Source organism: Rhinopithecus roxellana, chromosome 12, assembly GCF_007565055.1.
Source record: "Rhinopithecus roxellana isolate Shanxi Qingling chromosome 12, ASM756505v1, whole genome shotgun sequence".
In the NCBI taxonomy this organism is placed as follows: Eukaryota; Metazoa; Chordata; class Mammalia; order Primates; family Cercopithecidae; genus Rhinopithecus; species Rhinopithecus roxellana.
The window spans coordinates 119,290,609-119,310,137 of record NC_044560.1 but is presented as its reverse complement, the minus strand read 5'-3'; the positions used below and the strand labels follow the sequence as shown (position 1 = coordinate 119,310,137).

Below are 19,529 nucleotides of genomic sequence, written 5' to 3'. Positions count from 1 at the left end.
CACAGTTGGGGGTGGGGTAGCAGCAGTGCTCAAGATAATTGACGACACAGGAGGAGGACATTGTGTATTTTTAGCTATATAAAAGGTGATAGACAAGACTAACATAGTAATGCTTTGTTAACACAAACATTAATGGTGGTTTTTTTTTGTTTTTGTTTTTGTTTTTTTTAAAGACTGAGTCTCGCTCTGTCACCCAGGCTGGAGTGCAGTGACCGGATCTCAGCTCACTGCAAGCTCCGCCTCCCGGGTTCACCCCATTCTCCTGTCTCAGCCTCCCGAGTAGCTGGGACTACAGGCGCCGCCACCTCGCCCGGCTAGTTTTTTTGTATTTTTTTTTAGTAGAGACGGGGTTTCACTGTGTTAGCCAGGATGGTCTTGATCTCCTGACCTCGTGATCCGCCCCTCTCGGCCTCCCAAAGTGCTGGGACTACAGGCGCCGCCACCGCGCCCGGCTAGTTTTTTGTATTTTTAGTAGAGACGGGGTTTCACCGTGTTAGCCAGGATGGCCTCGATCTCCTGACCTCGTGATCCGCCTGCCTGGGTCTCCCAAAGTGCTGGGATTACAGGCATAAGCAACCGTGCCCAACCTCCTTGCCTTGTGTTTATGTTAGATGGACATGTGTCCCACGTGGGAGAAAAGGTATCCTGAAGACAGATATTCTGATTCGGAAGGGCTTTTTCCCTACTACTCCACTCATTCACCTCGTAAACCCCATCACACTGGTCCAATGTCCAAGTATTTTATAAACAAACACTCCCAGAACACGCAAGTATTTAAAAAGTATTCCTGCGAAGAAACCATACGTTGAAGACAATGCTTAGAAGAACAAATAAACTGCAGAGTTGCCATTTCTCCTATACCTGATATAAACTTTACTAGCTGCATTGCAATGAGAGCAGAAAAGGGGGCATGCCAGTCCTTGTCTAATATATGCTAACAGGGAATGATGCTAAAACATTCCCCAGTTTGAAAGGGGTTGCCGGAGTTATAGATTTACACACAGTAAGAGTGAGTGGCTCGTGGAAGGTGGTTGTATGGTAGAGGCAACATTTCAGTTAGTAGAATGAACCCCAGAAATGGATTTCCTGGGTCTGAATGGCAGCTCTGCTACTTATTGGCTGTGCTTTTTTTTTTTTTGAGATGGAGTCTCACTCTGTCACTCAGGCTGGAGTGCAGTGGCATGATCTCGGCGCACTGCAACCTCCACCTCCCGGGTTTGGGTGATTCTCCTGCCTCAGCCTCCCAAGTAGGTGAGATTACAGGCACGAGCCACCACACTGGGCTAATTTTTGTATTTTTGGTAGAGACGGGGTTTCACCGTGTTGGCCAGGTTGGTCTCAAACCACCGACCTCAGGTAATCCACCTGCCTCCACCTCCCAAAGTGCTGGCATTACAGGTGTGAGCCACTGCGTCTGGGCTTGCTGTGCACTGTTATTTTCTGTACCTCAATGTCCTCATCTGTAAGATGGAAGCAAGAAATATCCTTACCTCTAAGGTGTTGTAAAGATCAAATAAGTAATTCATACTGCTTAGGACAGGGCATGGTATACAGCAAGGGCTGTGTTAGATATCATCATTCATCATCGTCATTATGGATGAGATAAATAAATACAATAAATCATAAGTACATTTTGGCAAGAATCTAAGAATTTTCCACTCTTCTAGGAATAGACCGATGGTTCTGTAGCCATGGTAATAAATAACTACCTAGACAGGTTGAAATCCATTCAATGGATCCAAGACAACTTACCTCAGTGAACATGCTTTTTTGCAGGCCAACCAACAGTTGCTCTTTGCATCTGAAATTCAGCCAGTCGGGTAGGGATGCACTCTGAATAACACACCTGTACCAATCAGCCTCACCTGAGTAACCACAGGCTACCTTATACCTTCAAGGTTTAACCTCACTCTGTACCCTCCCCAAATTCCTGCCTACAAAGATCAGAAGTCTGCTCTACTCAGAGAGACTGTGGTAGACCAAGTTTTCATTACACTAAGGAATAAATTCGACTTTATGTTTATAGTTCAGATATTGAGTGACAGTAACACCATCCTTTGGTATTCAAGTATGTGCTTTAAAAAACCAGTAGTTGGCCAGGTGCGGTGGCTCACGCCCGTAATCCCAGCTTGGGAGGCTGAGGTGGGCGAATCACGAGGTCAGGAGATCGAGACCACCCTGGCTAACATGGTGAAACCCCATCTCTACTAAAAATACAAAAAAATTAGCCGGGTGTGGTGGCGGGAGCCTGTAGTCCCAGCTACTCGGAAGGCTAAGGCAGGAGAGTGGCGTGAACCCAGGAGGCGGAGCTTGCAGTGAGCTGAGATCATACCACTGCACTCCAGCCTGGGTGACAGAGCAAAACTGTCTCAAACAAAAAACAAAAAACAAAAAAAACACCACTAGTTGTGGTACCCAAATTCAGGGGCTGCTTTTGAAGATCTAGGTCCTCCTAACCTCTCTGCTCCTAAACCATATCCCCACTAGTTAAGAAAACCACTACTTGACACCTTTTCCAAATGCTCTGTGTTTATTTCATTCCCTCTGTATGCTCTGTGGTAGGACTGACATTTCACAGATACTCAGTCCTATGACTTGAAGGTCTCCAGCCTTCAAATCCAGTAACCAAGGTATATTGAACAAAGAAACACTACCATTGAGGGCTTCATGAGAATCAGAAATCATTCTCCATCTTTGAGAAGGAACTCCCAGGGGCATGGCTTGCTCTGAGAAAACAGCATTTAAACTTCCTCCATTAGATGGGTGTGAGTGGGGCAGGTTTCCGTATCTTCAGTTTTTCCACCAGTACCGGTCATCTTCATCAAAAGAATGCCAACTACCGTCAATTACGATTCGGGGCTTGAGCAGCTGCACTTCCTCCAGCAGCTTCTTTATTTGCACAGGGTACTGCCATTTCCACAGCCTGGGGAGACAGAGAGAGGACACGCTACTGAGACGTTGCTTTCGACTCTTCTCCCTTCCTCAAAATTCCTGGAAGCCTCATCAAGGATCTCAAACCTTTTCTTGTACTCTTAAGGAACAGTAGTTAAAAGAGTTAAACCAATGACTAACAGAAATTCTTGAGTTTGCAGGATGGCAGACAATAAAAGAAACAGCTGAAACATGGAGACTCCCCCCATCTACTTATGAAACAACTGGCTGAGATTGGCTAGAAAAAGTATGGCAGGCTCGAGTTTGCAGAGAATGAGCTTGCTGATGTCACAGCCTGAATTTCCACCAGGTTTTATACTAATTCTCCCTAAATTGGCACATGCAACCCATGAGGTAGCATGAATAGATCATTACACATGCCCAAGAACTTTCCAGACCTCCCCTTTTCTTCCAATCACCTACTAATCTCAGAATCTACTTCCTGAACCTTTTCTAATAAAAATACTGCCTTGAAGCCAGCATGGGGAGACAGATTTGAGCTTGACTCCTGTCTCCTTGTGAGCTGACCTGCAGTACAGGGCTTTTTCCCCCCTCAAATCTCCAATGTCACAGTACTGGCCTCTAGCACATCAGGCAGTGAGCCACTTTTGCTTGATAACAGTAGCATGTTCCCTATAGAATAAAAGTAATTCTCTGCATGTAAAGAATCTTGGACATGTCAGATACTACGCTGAGCTTTTAAAGGCATCTGTTCCTCACAACAGTCCTAAGATGCAGGCATGATCCTTCAGTCCATTCATGAATTCCTTCCTTAGAGTCTCTGTGCCAGGTCCTGTTACAGGGTTTGGGAAGGTACAGTAAGTTCTCCCTTAATGTCATTGATAGGTTCTTAGAAACAGTGACTTAAAGCAAAACTACTACAGCAGATTCTCAAAGAATGTCATTTTCTTCAGAGTCATTGTCATAACCGTGAGAAAACATTGGTTTCATTATATGTCGTTTCGCTTAAAGTCACAGTTTCTAAGAACGTATCCATGACACTAAATGAAGACTTCCCATATAGGGATGGACAAGATAAAATTCCCACCCTTACCAAGCTTACAGTCTACTAGAGGAGAAATAAACTTATTTAAATAGATACATAGCACCACCTCCATTTCACAGATGGGGAAACAGAGCCACAACAGGTCAATCAGTAAATCTAGGTCTGACTTCTGTCCTACTTCAATTGCTAAGTCCCAGTCACCACTGATCTTGTCAACGGCTATCATGCCTCGTACATCAAGGATACAAACACATTCTTTCGACAGTACTCCACACCTTTTCAGCTCATTTTGTCACTGTAACAGTTCTGACCACACCAAGACTCCCAGATTCATTGAGCCATGTTTCTCAATCCATCTTCCCCATCCTGTCTTCACTTTCCTCCTATGATTCCAGGATCTGCCACAGCCACTTTTGACTTCTTCCTGGTTATACTCATGTGCTAGAATTTGAACCCTGGATAAACTCAACTGCCATCAGCTGGACCATACCGGGGAAAACAGTTACTCAACTGAGAAATTTTCTATTGATTATAAATATACCACAAGGAGGTCGGGTGTGGTGGCTCATGCCTGACATTCAGCACTTTGGGAGGCTGAGGCTGGTGGATCACATGAGGTCAGGAGTTTGAGACCAGCCTGGCCAACATGGTGAAAACCCATCTTTACTAAAAATGTAGAAATTAGCCGGATGTGATGGCATGTACCTATAATGCCCACCACTCGGGACCCTGAGACAGAATTGCTTGAACCCGGGAGGCGGAGGTTGCAGTAAGCTAAGATTGCACCACCACACTCCAGCGTGGGCAACAGAGTGAGACTCCATCTCAAAAAACTTGAAGTAAAATACATAAATACACCACAAACAACCTCAGATGGGCTATCAATGCTGCCAGCTGTATATTTCTCAAGATTTTACTCCCTTCAAGTACAACTGTGTTCCTTCATGCTCAGGGTTATCTCTGAACTCCTGTTTGTCTGTGAATATGAAGTCCTACATGACAAATGCGTTTTCTACCACTAAACACTGAAGACATCAATGAACTGCCACTTTCTCATGAAATAAACTTCTAATCTTAAGAGATGGTCCTGAAGAACTTCTGTGAACTCCACCAGCTCAGCCTTCCAGACTTGTACAAGGAGTGAGAGGGGAGGCTGAAATGTTGTATGTGAGCTACTGAAGAAACTTTCTGCTAGGTGAATTGTTCAGTGGTGTTAAGTACATTCATACGGCTGTGCAACCATCACCACAACCATCTATCGCCAGAGTTCTTCATCTTGCAAACCAGAAACTCTGCACCTGTTACACAACTCCCCAACCTCTCACCCCAATCCTTTGAAAATCACCATTCTGTCTCTATGAATTTCACTCTTCTACGTACCTCATAGAGGTAGAATTCTACAGTATTTGTCTTTTTAGGACTGGCTTATTCTACTTGGCATGTCAAGATTCCATCATGTAGTATGTGTCAGAATTTTCCTTTCCTTTTTTTTTTTTTTTGAGGTGGAGTCTCACTCTGTCACCCAGGCTGGAGTGCAGTGGCGCCATCTTGGCTTACTGCAAGCTCTGCCTCCTGGGTTTACGCCATTCTCCTGCCTCAGCCTCCCGAGTAGCTGGGACTACAGGTGCCCGCCACCTTGCCTGGCTAGTTTTTTGTATTTTTTAGTAGAGACGGGGTTTCACTGTGTTAGCCAGGATGGTCTCCATCTCCTGACCTCGTGATCTGCCCGACTCGGGCTCCCAAAGTGCTGGGATTACAGGCTTGAGCCACCATGCCCGGCCAGAATTTTCTTCTTAAGGCTGAATGCAATTCCATCGTAGGTATAAGACCACATTCTGTTTATCCTTTCATCCATGAACGCCTGGGTTACTTCCACCTCTTGGCCATTATTGTGAATTAGGCTGCTATGAACATGGGTGTGAAATCTGAGATCTTGCTTTTAATTCTTTTGGGTACATACTCAGAAGTTAGATTGCTGGATCATACAGCAATTCTAGTTTTTCAGCATAAACATTTATAATGTTCTTTCTGTTCCCTTTCCAACATACTCAGAAGTAAGCTCCATGATATTAGGCACCTGGCCTCTATCTCCCGTATTCCTGTATCTCCAGCATCCAGCATGGTACTCAGAACATTGTGGTCACTCACCAACAGAGTAAAATCTGGCTGCCAAGCCATGACCTCAACTTTTCCCCTAAACTGCTTCTCCACCAGCTAACAAGCCTGGAACAGAAGCAGGTCTGTGTTTCAGAAGACAACTGCTGGAGACTTACCCAATTATTTGTAGGTTAGATGTGGGACAGGCAAAGGCCGAACACAGCTTCATCATTCCTTTGGGACTGAAGTTATTCTGCACCAGGTTTAGACTGGTCAGGTGCCGGTTGCAAGAAAGGGCCAAGGAGAGTGCCTCACAGCAATCAGAAGTCAATCCACATGCCTTCAACCTGCAGGGTCAGGACACCCAGGAAATAACTCCAAAGATCAATGATGGATCTTTCATTCAACCCATATGAATTTCACCTTGATACTTTTCCTTTGGAAAAAAAAAGTGGTGGGCTCTGTCTCCCAGTTTTTGTTTAGTTGTTCTGATGAAAGACCCAAATTTTTTTTTTTTTTTTTTTTTTTTTTTTTTTTTTTTTTTTTAGATGACGTTTCACTCTTGTTGCCCAGGCTGGAGTGCAGTGGTGCAATCTCGACTCCCTGCAACCTCCACCTCTGGGGTTCAAGCGATTCTCCTGCCTCAGCTTCCCGAGTAGCTGGGATTACAGGCACATGCCACCAAGCCTGGCTACTTTTTTGTGTTTTTAGTAGAAATGGGGTTTCATCATGTTGGCCAGGCTGGTCTTGAACTCCTGACCTCAGATGATCCACCTGCCTCAGCCTCCCAAAGTGCTGGAATCACAGGTGTGAGCCACCGCGCCCAGCCAGATATTTGCATTTCTAACGAGTTCCCAAGTAAAGCAACCGTGCCTGGTTCTCACTTTGAGAAACGGCGGGTAACTCAAAGTGGAGTTGTAGAAAACAATGAAAGAAAGGCTGAGTGTGCCTGTCACAAGGGAACGTAACCAGGAACGCACACCTGCAGAGAAAGCAACGTGGCACCTGAAGAAAGGTGAGAAGGCAAGCGGGACATTGACAAATGCACGGATATAAAAATTCACCTCTACACGGTGCTTGTGGAAAGAAGAGGACACATTTGAGAAACAAAGATGACTGGATGGCCAGAGCAGAGCCAGACAGTGGTGAGAGTAGAGGCTGGGCACTTAGGTCATAGGAAGGGTTTAGAATTTCACCTTAAGAGCAACAGAAAGCCAAGGGACTTCATTAAATATAATCATGGCATTATAAAGGAGTGTTCTCTTATTTTGAGGGGAACATGCTGGTTATTTTGGGGCGGGATGTCAAAATCCATAAGTTGCTATGAAATAGTTCACCTGAGACTGGGCACGGTGGCTCAAGCATGTAATCCCAGCACTTTGGGAGGCCAAGACAGGCGGATCACGAGGTCAGGAGATCGAGACTATCCTGGCTAACACGGTGAAACCCCGTCTCTACTAAAAATACAAAAAAAAAAAAAAAAAAAAAAAACTAAAAAACTAGCCGGGGGAGGTGGCGGGCGCCTGTAGTCCCAGCTACTCGGGAGGCTGAGGCAGGAGAATGGCGTAAACCCGGGAAGCGGAGCTTGCAGTGAGCCAAGATCACGCCACTGCACTCCAGCCTGGGTGACAGAGCGAGACTCCTTCTCAAAAAAAAAAAAAAAAAAAGTTAACGAAAATAGATATACTAAAAGACTAATGATTGTTTAAATTAGGTGGTGACTATATAGGTTTTACATGTCCTAATCATTCTAGATTGTGCATTTTGGATTTTTTTTGTTTTGTTTTTTGAGACTGAGTCTTGCTCTATCCCTCAGGCTGGGGTGCAGTGGCATGATCTCGGCTCACTGCAACCTCCACCTTCCCAGTTCAATCGATTTTCCTGACTCAGCCTCCTGAGTAGCTGGATTACAAGAGCCCGCCTGTATTTTTAGTAGAGATGGGGTTTCATCATGTTGGCCAGTCTGTTCTCAAACTCCTGACCTCAAGTGATCCACCGGCCTCAGCCTCCCAAAGTGCTGGGATTACAGGCATGAGCCACCGCGCCCAGCCAGAATTCTTATGATAGAGTAAAAAGTTAACGAGATGCAGCTCAAGTTATTTTAGCCACGTAAGGCTAGATGGTGAGATTAGATTGTTTTTCATTTTGCTTTTAAAATAGTATCTGAACATTTATAAAGATAAAACATCCAGCAGGGAGGCTGAGGATAGATGCAAGGGGGAGGTAAATCCGTGAAGGTAAAAGGTGCTGCACACAAATGACTGTGGGATTCCCAACGTGGAGGAAACTAACCTCTGATTAACATGGGTCAAATTAACTACTGCAGGGATACTTTTCTTTTTTTGAAATGGAGTCTCGCTCTGTTGCCCAGGCTGGAGTGCAGTGGTGCAATCTCAGTTCACTGCAACCTCTGCTTCCCGGGTTCCAGCGATTCTCCTGCCTCAGCCTCCCCGAGTAGCTGGGATTACAGATGCCCACCACCAAGCCTGGATAACTTTTGTATTTTTAGTAGAGATGGGGTTTTGCCATGTTGGTCACACTGGTCTCGAACTCAACTTCAGGTGATCCAACCCCCTTGGCCTCCCACAGTGCTGGGATGACAGGCATGAACCACCACGCCCAGCCATGCTTTATTTATTGTGGGTAAATAAAGACATAGGGAAACCCTGTCTCTACTAAAAATACAAAAATTAGCTGGGCGTGGTGGCGGGCACCTGTAGTCCCAGCTACTCAGGAGGCTGAGGCAGGAGAATCGCTTGAACCTGGGAGGTGGAGGTTGCAGTGAGCCGAGACAGTGCCACTGCACTCCAGACTGGGTGACAGAGCTAGACTGTCTCAAAAAATAAAAAAGGAAGTGCTGATATATGCCACAACATGGATGAGCCTTGAAAATGAAGAAGCCAACCACAGAAGGTCACATGGTGTATAATTCCATTTGTATAAAATACCCAAAATAGTTAAATTCATACAGAAAGTAGAAAGGTTGCCAGGGCTAGAGGGAATGGGAAATAGAAGGGGGGACAGCTAAATGGGTACAGGGTTTCCTTGTGCGGCAATGGAAATAGTCTGGAAGCTAATAGAGCTGGCTGCACCGCACTGTAAACTACTCTGGAATGGAATGTTTGCTACTACGTGTGAGCACTGACCATCCACTAGTCTTGTATGTATGCTGCTTATAACTCTCCGTGGCACTGGGCGGGGGGGGGGGGTCACATTCCTATTGTGTTAGTAAGAGGCTTTAATCTGGGCACACACCGCCCCTTTTTTTTTGCACAACAGTCTCTCTGTCACCCAGGCTGGAGCGCAGTGGCACAATCTCAGCTCACTGCAACCTCCACCTTCCGGGTTCAAGTCTCAGCCTCCCGAGTAGCTGGGACTACAGGCACCTGCCACCACGCCCGGCTGTGTGTACTGGTGCAGATCAAAGCTGGCTTCTCGAGAGATCATTGAGGGCTTTCAAAGTAAATGGTTTTATATTATTTGAAGGGGTGGGGGTCGTTTGTTAAGCATCCAGAAGAACAAGGTAGGTGCACATGTCTCCAGGGAATGAAATTGTTGTGAAACTGTCTCAGGTAGTGGGGAAAATGAGTGGGCCAGATGACTAATGCTGGGAAAACAAGTTTATATCCATGACCCCTGATTGCACAGGACAGCAACTCGCCACGGCCTGTTTTGGTCCTGCGATTCTCAGCTACCCAACGGCAGGTGCTGAGAGGGTGGAGAATGTGGTTCACTGAAGCTTGGAGTGTTTGTAGGTGGACACACCCAAGAACAGAAGGCTAAGGGAGAGACTACATTTAAAAGAAAAACAGGCCGGGCGTGGTGGCTAAAGCCTGTCATCCCAGCACTTTGGGAGGCCGAGGCGGGTGGATCATGAGGTCAGGAGATGGAGACCATCCTGGCTAACACGGTGAAACCGCGTCTCTACTAAAAATACAATAATTAGCCGGGCGTGGTGGCGGGCGCCTGTAGTCCCAGCTACTCGGGACGCTGAGGCAGGAGAATGGCATGAACCCGGGAGGCGGAGCTTGCAGTGAGCCGAGATTGCGCCACTCACTCCAGCCTGGGCCACAGAGTGAGACTCCGTCTCAAAAAACAACAACAAAAAAATGCAGAAAAAGAAAAATAGAACATGGAGCCAAAAGATAAGTGACGGTATTACGGTAAGATAAATAAACCTTGATTTAATAAGAAATAAGATAAAGTTTAATAAAATCGTAAAAATAAAACACAGAGCTAGATAGAAGGGGAACTAAAGAAGGGGCATGACCACACAGAAAGAAGTTGAGGGGACAGAGAACCAAGGCATGATGAACTTGAAGAACAATGCGTGACTTCAAGAAGGAAAGGGGTCCTGGCCAGGCGCGGTGGCTCACGCCTGTCATCCCAGCACTTGGGAGGCTGAGGCCGGCGGATCACTTGAGGTCAGAAGTTTAAAAGCAGCCTGGCCAACATGGTGAAACCTCGTCTCTACTATTTGTATTAAAAAAATTAGCCGGGCTTGGTGGCAGGCACCTGGAGCCCCAGCTACTTAGGAGGCTGAGGCTTGAACCCGGAAGGTGGAGGTTGCAGTGAGCTGAGATCGTGCCACTGCACTCCAGCCTGAGTGACAGAGAGAGACTCTGTCACACACACACACACAAAAGTTTGGGGGGTGCCCAGATTAAAGCCTCTTAACACAATAGGAATGTGACCCCCCTGGTGCCACGGAGAGTTACAAGCAGCATACATACAAGACTAGTGGATGGTCAGTGCTCACACGTAGTAGCAAACATTCCATTCCAGAGTAGTTCACAGTGTGGTGCAGCCACCTCTACTAGCTTCCAGACTATTTCCATCGCCCCAGAAGGATACCCTGTACCCATTTAGCTGTCCCCCTTCTATTTCCCATTTCCTCTAGCCCTGGCAACCCCTCTACTTTCTGTATGAATTTGACTATTTTGGGTATTTTATACAAATGGAATTATACACCATGTGACCTTTGGTGGCTGGCTTGTTTTCAAGGCTCATCCATGTGGTGGCACGTAGCAGGACTTCCCTTTCTTTTTTTGAGACAGAGTCTAGCTCTATCACCCAGTCTGGAGTGCAGTGGCACAGTCTCGGCTCACTGCAACCTCCACCTCCCGGGTTCAAGCGATTCTCCTACTTTAGCCTCCTGAGTAGCTGGGATTACAGGCATGTACCACCATGCCTGGCTAATTTTTGTATTTTTAGTAGAGACAGGGTTTCCCTATGTTGGTCCAGCTGGTCTTGAACTCCTGACCTCAAGTGATCCACCCGCCTCGGCCTCCCAAAGTACTGGGGTTACAGGCATGAGCCACCGCGCCCAGCCTCAGCACTTGGCTGAACCATAGTCCACCATACTGGAGGTCTGTCTTAAGCCCCCGGGTGGTTCTGATGCTCAAAGAAGTTTTAAGGACCACTCAGGTCATCACTTGCTTTCTGCCCGTCTTTGTCTCTAGACTGTTCACACTACAACACCAAGGTCTTTTCACTTCCATACTTCTGCCACTTAGCACCAGGACTAGCACACAGGGGTCATTCAAAGGGCAGCTGAGGGTTTTCTGCCTCAAGACCTGATTCCCGAGCATTTGCCACTTCCTCCGTCTCATCCGTAGGAGCCGAGCTGGAACTTACACCCAGATCTGTGGTGCTACAAAGGTTGCCCTCCATCTAACTTGATGGACTTATGGAAACCAGATCATCATCCTTGTTCAAGCAACCTCACGCTGGGGTCCCCCCGCTCCTCCCAGCCCGGCCCGCAAACAGGCGCCCCAGGAAGTTACCCGAGTCTCGTTAGAACGCTTTTCTTTTGCTTCAGTCCCTCGCACAGCGCAGTGACCCCACCGTCACCCAGGGCATTGTCCGTGAGGTCCAGGCTCTTCAGGTGTCTGCTTCTTGAGATCACACAGGACAGACTCTCACAGCACGCGGCGGTGAGATGACACTTTACCAACCTGCAAGAGGCGGGAAATAGAGCCGGTCTGCTTCTCTCCAGGAAAGTGAAACAGCGTTAGAAGGTTCAGCAGCATCAACTGCAGTTTCCTTTATTCCTTCCTGACGGGCCACTGTTCTGTCCACTCCTGTGAACGGCTTAGACCATGTGGTATCTGTTGGCTCGAGAGAGGGACGACAGCGGAGGGCAGGGAAGTGTCTGGTGTGATTGAAGGTATCTTTATTTTTTTAATTATTATTCTTATTTTTTTTTGAGAAGGCGTTTTGCTCTTGTTGTCCAGGCTGGAGTGCAATGGCATGATCTCAGCTCACTGCAACCTCCACCTCCTGGGTTCAAGCGATTCTCCTGCCTCAGCCTCCCGAGTAGCTGGGATTACAGGCGCCTGCCACCATGCCCAGCCCAGCTGAAGGTATCTTTAAAAGAAATGAGCATAGCAGAGTTTGCTTCCACTTGGAGATGAGGTCAAGATTCTCCATGGGGGAGGAGGAGGGAAATGCAGGGAGGAGGAGAAATTGGAAAGTCTCTGACAGAGCCGAGACGGAGAGAAAAGGGGACGGAAGTTACTGAAATGCTGATAGGTCTAGAATCCAAAAAGGGAAGTTTTGTGCTTGTATTCCTAGGAAAAATGGGGAAAATGGGGAAGATGGGGTGGGTGGCCCCCAAAATAACATCTGAATGGTTTATCGCAGGAGAAATGACTGAAACGGCCTCCAAGTCTATCTTCAGCTTGGGAGGTTAAGGGTAGAATGATAGCACTGGGGCTGGGAGGGTCCATCTTCAGGAGCCATCAGGTCAAGAAGAAAGAGGGATGCAGCTGGGTGCAGTGGCTCATGCCTCTGATCCCAGCACTTTGGGAGGCCGAGGTGGGTGGATCACCTGAGGTCAGGAGTTTGAGACCAGCCTGGCCAACATAGTGAAACCCCATCTCTACTAAAAATACAAAAAATTAGTTGGGCGTGGTGACAGGTGCCTATAATCCAAGCTACTCGGGAGGCTGAGGCAGGAGAATTGCTTGAACCCGGGAGACGGAGGCTGCAGGGAGCTGAGATTATGCCATTGCACTCCAGCCTGGGCAACAAGAACGAAACTCCGTCTCAAAAAAACAAAAACAAAACACAAAACACACCAAAACCAAACAAAACACAAACATAAAACAACAATAAAAACAAAACAAAACAACCAAAAAACAAAACACAAAAAACCAGATGCAGTTGTGAGGGCCAACCCTTGAGGCTGACCCAGTCTTTGGTGCCAGCATGGATAAATGGTGATGGAGGGATCCAGATAACCTCCCAGCACTTAAATGCCATCTCAACAAAAAAGATGTCTCTAACTGACTAAGATTAAGATTCTACACCATGCAGAAGGAGGGCTTGAAGCAACTCAAACAACTCAAACAAATGGTGGGATTAGTACTCGGGGCACTCAGAAGTTTGTGAACTCGAATCCATACCAAAGTCCTTTCTTTTGTTCTTGGGAAGAGAGAGATCTCAAAATGATACCTCACTCATGGACCATTAATTCTACCTTTGTAATGAATACGCAGATGCTACCAAGTACACGAAGGTTTAGAATGAAATCATTTATGCTCATGATGGAAACACTAGATATAAGGTACGTGTCCAGCTTTAGGAGACTTTTAAAGTTTAGGAGATTTTTTGTTTTTTTCTTTTCTTTCTTTCTTTTTTTTTTGAAACAGAGTCTCGCTCTGTGGCCCAGGCTGGAGTGCAGTGGTGCCATCTCGGCTCACTGCAAGCTCCGCCTCCCGGGTTCCAGGTTCACGCCATTCTCCTGCCTCAGCCTCCTGAGTAGCTGGACTACTGGTGAACGCCACCATGCCCGGCTTTTTTTTTTTTTTTTTTGGTATTTTTAGTAGAGACAGGGTTTCACTGTGTTAGCCAGGATTGTCTCGATCTCTTGACTTTGTGATCCACCCGCCTTGGCCTACCAAACTGCTGGGATTATAGGCATGAGCCACCACGCCCGGCCAGAGATTTTTAAAGAATATACCATTCAACGGAATACCTCACCATACTTCATTTATTATAATAGACATATCCTCAGATGCAATGTGAGACCAATGCCAAAAGTTTTGGTTTCTTGGGAGTTCTAGTTCTCCACTGGATATGATGGGGGGTGATGAGACTACATGAGGTTAGATATACAAAATATTTAGTGCTCTGCCTGCCACATGTTAAGAATGCATTAAGGCTGGGTGCGGTGGCTCAAGCCTGTAATCCCAGCACTTTGGGAGGCCGAGACGGGTGGATCACGAGGTCAGGAGATCGAGACCATCCCGGCTAACACGGTGAAACCCTGTCTCTACTAAAAAAAATACAAAAAACTAGCCGGGCGAGGTGGCGGGCACCTGTAATCCCAGCTACTTGGGAGGCTGAGGCAGGAGAATGGCGTAAACCCGGGAGGCGGAGCTTGCAGTGAGCTGAGATCTGGCCACTGTACTCAGCCCGGGCGACAGAGCGAGACTCCGTCTCAAAAAAAAAAAAAAAAAAAAAAAAGAATGCATTAAGTGCTTGGCAGGGTGCGGTGGCTCTCATACCTGTAATCCCAGCACTTGGGGAGGCCAAAGTGGGTGGATTGCCTGAGGTCAGGAGTTCGAGACCAGCCTGGCCAACATGGTGAAACTCTGTCTCTACTAAAAGTACAGAAATTAGCCGGGCATGGCAGCACATGCCTGAAATCCCAGCTACTCAGGAGGCCGAGGCAGGAGAATTGCTCGAACCCCGTATGCGGAGGTTGCAGTGAGCCGAGATCATGCCACTGCATTCCAACCTGGGCAACAGAGCAAGAGTCAATCAATAAATAAACAAATTTAAAAAAAGAATGCACTGTTGCATTAAGTGCTGACTACTACGATCCTTTCTTTGTAAACCATCAAATGCATGTTTGCATCTAGGACCAAAGAATCCCCGAAGACATTCAAACCACTAACAGGGACGACTGCATGGCTGTGAGACTGAAGACTGATTTGTGCTCACTGAGCTCTTTTACTTTTTCCCACAGTCTGTTTAATGACGGGATATTCCTTTTCAATAGAAACATTTCAACCAAGGGTGAAGACATTTGAGACCCAGAGGGAAAGAGATTAAGAGACAAGCACTCTCCCTTCTCCATATGGATAAATAACTGAAGATGAACTTAGGACAAGATGCCTTCCTCTGAGGAACGGACCATGTTTAGGGACCAAGGGTGATTCGGAACTCATGGTTTCTCCCTGCGAGGCTCCACTGGCCCTTTCCGTGCTCACCGTGGTGTTCACACCTCAACTTACCTAGGATGCCGTCAGAAAAACGAGTGTCAGAGCTCACCCTGAAAGCGGTTTTTGGTTCCAGTCTCCCTGCTCCTATCTCTTGACCTTTCAGGAACTCCAGACCCCCGTATGATCGAGTTGACCCAACACCCATGGAAAACTCACTCCAGGTCCTGGAGATGACAAGATGGTTCTCTCATGACCTCGCACAGAAGCTTCATGCCGTTGTCTTCCACGGGGTTCATGCTAAGGCTCAGGTGCGTCAGCCACGCGTTACCCATCAGCGCAAGTGCAAGAAAACCACAGCCAGCCGTGTCCAGGTTGCACCGATTCAGCCTGTGGGCGCACACACAGGGAAAGAAGATCAGGGACACTCATTCCCCGGCATGACCTCAAGTGAGCTGCTGCTCTCCTCCCAGCTCCAGTCTACTTCTGTGTAGGAGGGGGTCATATTTGTTTTCTTTTTCTTTCTTTTTTTTTTTTTTGAGGAGTCTTGCTCTGTCACTCAGGTTGGAGTGCAGTGGGGCAAGCTCTCAGTTCACTGCAGCCTCCACCTCCTGGGCACAAGCAATTCTGCTGTCTCAGCCTCCCGAGCAGCTGGAATTACAGGCATGCACCACCACGCCTGGCTAGTTTTTGTATTTTTAGTAGAGATGGGGTTTTACGATATTGACCAGGATGGTCTCGAACTCCTGACCTTGTGATCCGCCCACCTCGGCCTACCCAAAGTGCTGGGATTACAGGCGTGAGCCACTGTGCCCGGCCAGGTTTAAGACCTTCCCTCTGACAGAACCTACTCAAATGAGAAGGAACCAGAAAACCAACCAATATGACAAAACAAGGCTGTTTAACCTCCCCCCAAAATCACACTAGTTCACCAGCAATGGATCCAAACCAAGAAGACATCCTTGATTTTCCTGAAAAAGAATTCAAGAGGTTAGTTATTAAGCTAATTGGGGAGGGATTGGAGAAATGTGAAGCCCAATGCAAGGAAATCCAAAATATGATACAAGCGAAGGGAGAAATATTTAAGGAAATAGCTTAAAGAGAAAACAAATAATCAGGAAACTTCGGACAAATTTTTTTTTTTTTTTTGAGACAGAGTCTCGCTCTGTTGCCCAGGCTGGAGTGCAGTGGCATGATCTCGGCTTACTGCAAGCTCCACCTCCCAGGTTCATGCCATTCTTCTGCTTCAGCCTCCCTGAGTAGCTGGGACTATATGCACCGCCACCATGCCCGGCTAATTTTTTGTATTTTTAGTAGAGACGGGGTTTTACCGTGGTCTTGATCCTCTGGCCTCGTGATCCGCCCACCTTGGCCTCCCAAAGTGCTGGGATTACAGGCATGAGCCACCTCGCCCGGCCTGGACACATTTTTAGAAATGCAAAATGGTCTGGAAAGTCTCAGCAAGAGAATTGGACAAGTAGAAGAAAGAAATTCAGGCTGGGCACAGTGGCTTACACCTGTAATCCCAGCAGCACTTTGGGAGTCCAAAGTGGGAGGATCACCAGGTCAAGAGAGTGAGACCATCCTGGCCAACATGATGCAACCCTATCTCTACTAAAAATACAGGCTGGGCACGGTGGCTCACGCCTGTAATCACAGCACTTTGGGTGGCTGAGGCAGGTGGATCACCTGAGGTTGGAAGTTCGAGACCAGCCTGACCAACATGGAGAAACCCCGTCTCTACTAAAAATACAAAAAATTAGGCAGGCATGGTGGTGCATGCCTGTAATCCCAGCTACTCGGGAGGCCGAGGCAGGAGAATTGCTTGAACCCAGGAGGCGGAGGTTGCAGTGAGCCGACATCACGCCATTGCACTCCAGCATGGGAAACAAAAGTAAAACTCCATCTCAAAAATAAATAAATAAAATAAAAAATAAGTTAACTGGATGTGGTGGCACGTACCTGTAGTCCCAGCTACTTGGGAGGCTGAGGCAGGAGAATCGCTTGAGCCCAGCAGGCAGAGGTTGCAGTGAGCCGAGATCACACCACTGCACTCCAGCCTGGGTGACAGAGCGAGAGACTGTCTCAAAAAAAAAAAAAAAAAAAAAATTCAGAGCTTGAAGTCAAGGTCTTTGGACCTTGTCCAAAAAGTCCAAGAATTGATTCAAAGGTCTTTGAATCAATCCAACAAAGACAAAGAAAAAAGAATAAGAAAATAAGAACAAAGCCTCCAAGAAGTCTGGGATTATGTTAAATGCAAACCTAAGGATAATTGGTATTCCTGAGAACAAAAAGAATTCTAAAGGCCTGGAAAACATATTTGGGTGCATAATTGAGGAAAACTTCCCTGGCCTTTCTAGAGACCTAGACCTCCAAATACAAGAGCACAAAGAACACCCGGGAAATTAATCACAGAAAGATCTTTACCTAGGTACGATGTCATCTGGTTATCCAAAGTTAAGATGAAGGAAGGAATCTTTAACAGTAGATTTCTTGACAGAAACCCTGTAAGCTAGAAGGGATTGGGGCCCTATCTTCAGCCTCCTCAGACAAAACAATTATCAGCCAAGAATTTTGTATCCAGCGAAACTAAGCATCTTATATGAAGGAAAGATACAGTCTTTTTCAGACAAATGCTGAGATAATTTGCCATTACCAAGACTCCACTAAAAGGAGCTCTAAATCTTGAAACAAATCCTGGAAACACATCAAAACAGAACCTTTTAAAGCATAAAAAATTACCAACAAAAAAGTCCAAGAACACAGGACCTATAAAACAAAAATACAAGTTAAAAAGCAGAAACAAAAAACAAAAAACAAAACCCAAGGTACACAGGCAACAAAGAGAACGATGAATTCAACAGTACCTCACAACTCAATCCTAACATTGAATGTAAACGGCCTAAATGCTCCACTTAAAAGATACAGAACGCAGAATAAATAAGAACTCACCAACCATCTGCGGCCTTCGGGAGACTCACCTAGCACATAAAGACTCACATAAACAAAGTAAAGGGGTAGAAAAAGGCATTTCATGCAAATGGACACCAAAAGCGAGCAGGGGTAGCTATTCTTAGATCAGATGAAACAAACTTTAAAGCAACAGCAGTTAAGGAGACAAAGAGGGACATTACATAACGGTAAAAAGGCCTGTCCAACAGGAAAATATCACAATTCTAAACATATATGCACCCAACACTGGAGGTCCTAAACTCATAAAACAATTACTAATAGACCTAAGAAGTGAGATAGACAGCAACACAATAATAGTGGGGGACTTCAATACTCCACTAACAGCACTAGACAGGTCATGAGGCAGAAAGTCGAAGATACAATGGATTTAAAGTATACTTTGGAACAAATGGACTTAACAGATCTATACAGAACATTTCATCCAACCACTGCAGAATACACATTCTAATCAACAGTGCATGGAACTTTCTCCAAGATAGACCATAACAGGCCATGGAATGAGCTTCAATAAATTTAAGAAAATTGCAATTATATCAAGCACTCTCTCAGACCACAAAACTGGAAATCAACTTCAAAAGGAACCTTCAAAACCATGCAAACACATGGAAATTAAATAACCTGCTCCTGAATGAGCATTTGGTCAAAAATGAAATCAATATGGAAATTAAAAAATTCTTCAAACTGAACAACAATAACACAATCTATTAAAACCTCTGGGATACAGCAAAGGCAGTGCTAACAGGAAACTTCATGGCCCTAAACGCCTACATCAAAAAGACTGAAAGAGCACAAACTGACACTTTAAGGTCACATCTCAAGGAGGTAGAGAAACCAGAACAAACCAAACCCAAACCCAGCAGAAGAAAGGAAATAACCAAGATCAGAGCAGAATTAAGTGAAACAAACAAAAAAATACAGAAGATAAATGAAACAAAAAGCTGGTTCTTTGAAAAGATAAGTACAATTCAAAGACCATTGGTAAGATTAACCAAGAAGACAAGAGAAAATCCAAATAACCTCACTGAGAAATCGAACAGGAGATATTACAACTGACACCACTGAAATACAAAAGGTAATTCAAGCCTACTGTGAACGCCTTTATGCACGTCAACTAGAAAACCTAGAAGAGATGGATAAATTCCTAGAAAGATATAACCCTCCTAGCTTAAATCAGGAAGAATTAGATATCCTCAACAGACCAATAACAAGGAGTGAGATTGAAATGGTAATTAAAAAATTGCCAACAAAAAAGTCCAAGAACAGACAGATTCACAGAATTCTACCAGACATTCACAGAAGAATCGGTACCAGAATTGGTACCAATCCTTTTGATGCTATTCCACAGGATAGAG

The 19,529-nt window shown here is 45.9% G+C and overlaps 1 protein-coding gene across 1 annotated transcript in view; it reads right to left on the bottom strand.

The window, feature by feature from the left end:
- Positions 1 to 2,510: 2,510 nt before the first annotated feature.
- NLRP5 (NLR family pyrin domain containing 5) overlaps positions 2,511 to 19,529 on the bottom strand; it is a 55,139-nt gene continuing 38,120 nt past the window's right edge. Inside the window, 4 exon segments of the mRNA XM_010387053.2 lie at positions 2,511 to 2,923; positions 6,211 to 6,381; positions 11,821 to 11,991; positions 15,424 to 15,594. Coding sequence (XP_010385355.2) covers positions 2,791 to 2,923; positions 6,211 to 6,381; positions 11,821 to 11,991; positions 15,424 to 15,594 — 646 coding nt within the window. The 3' untranslated portion in view covers positions 2,511 to 2,790.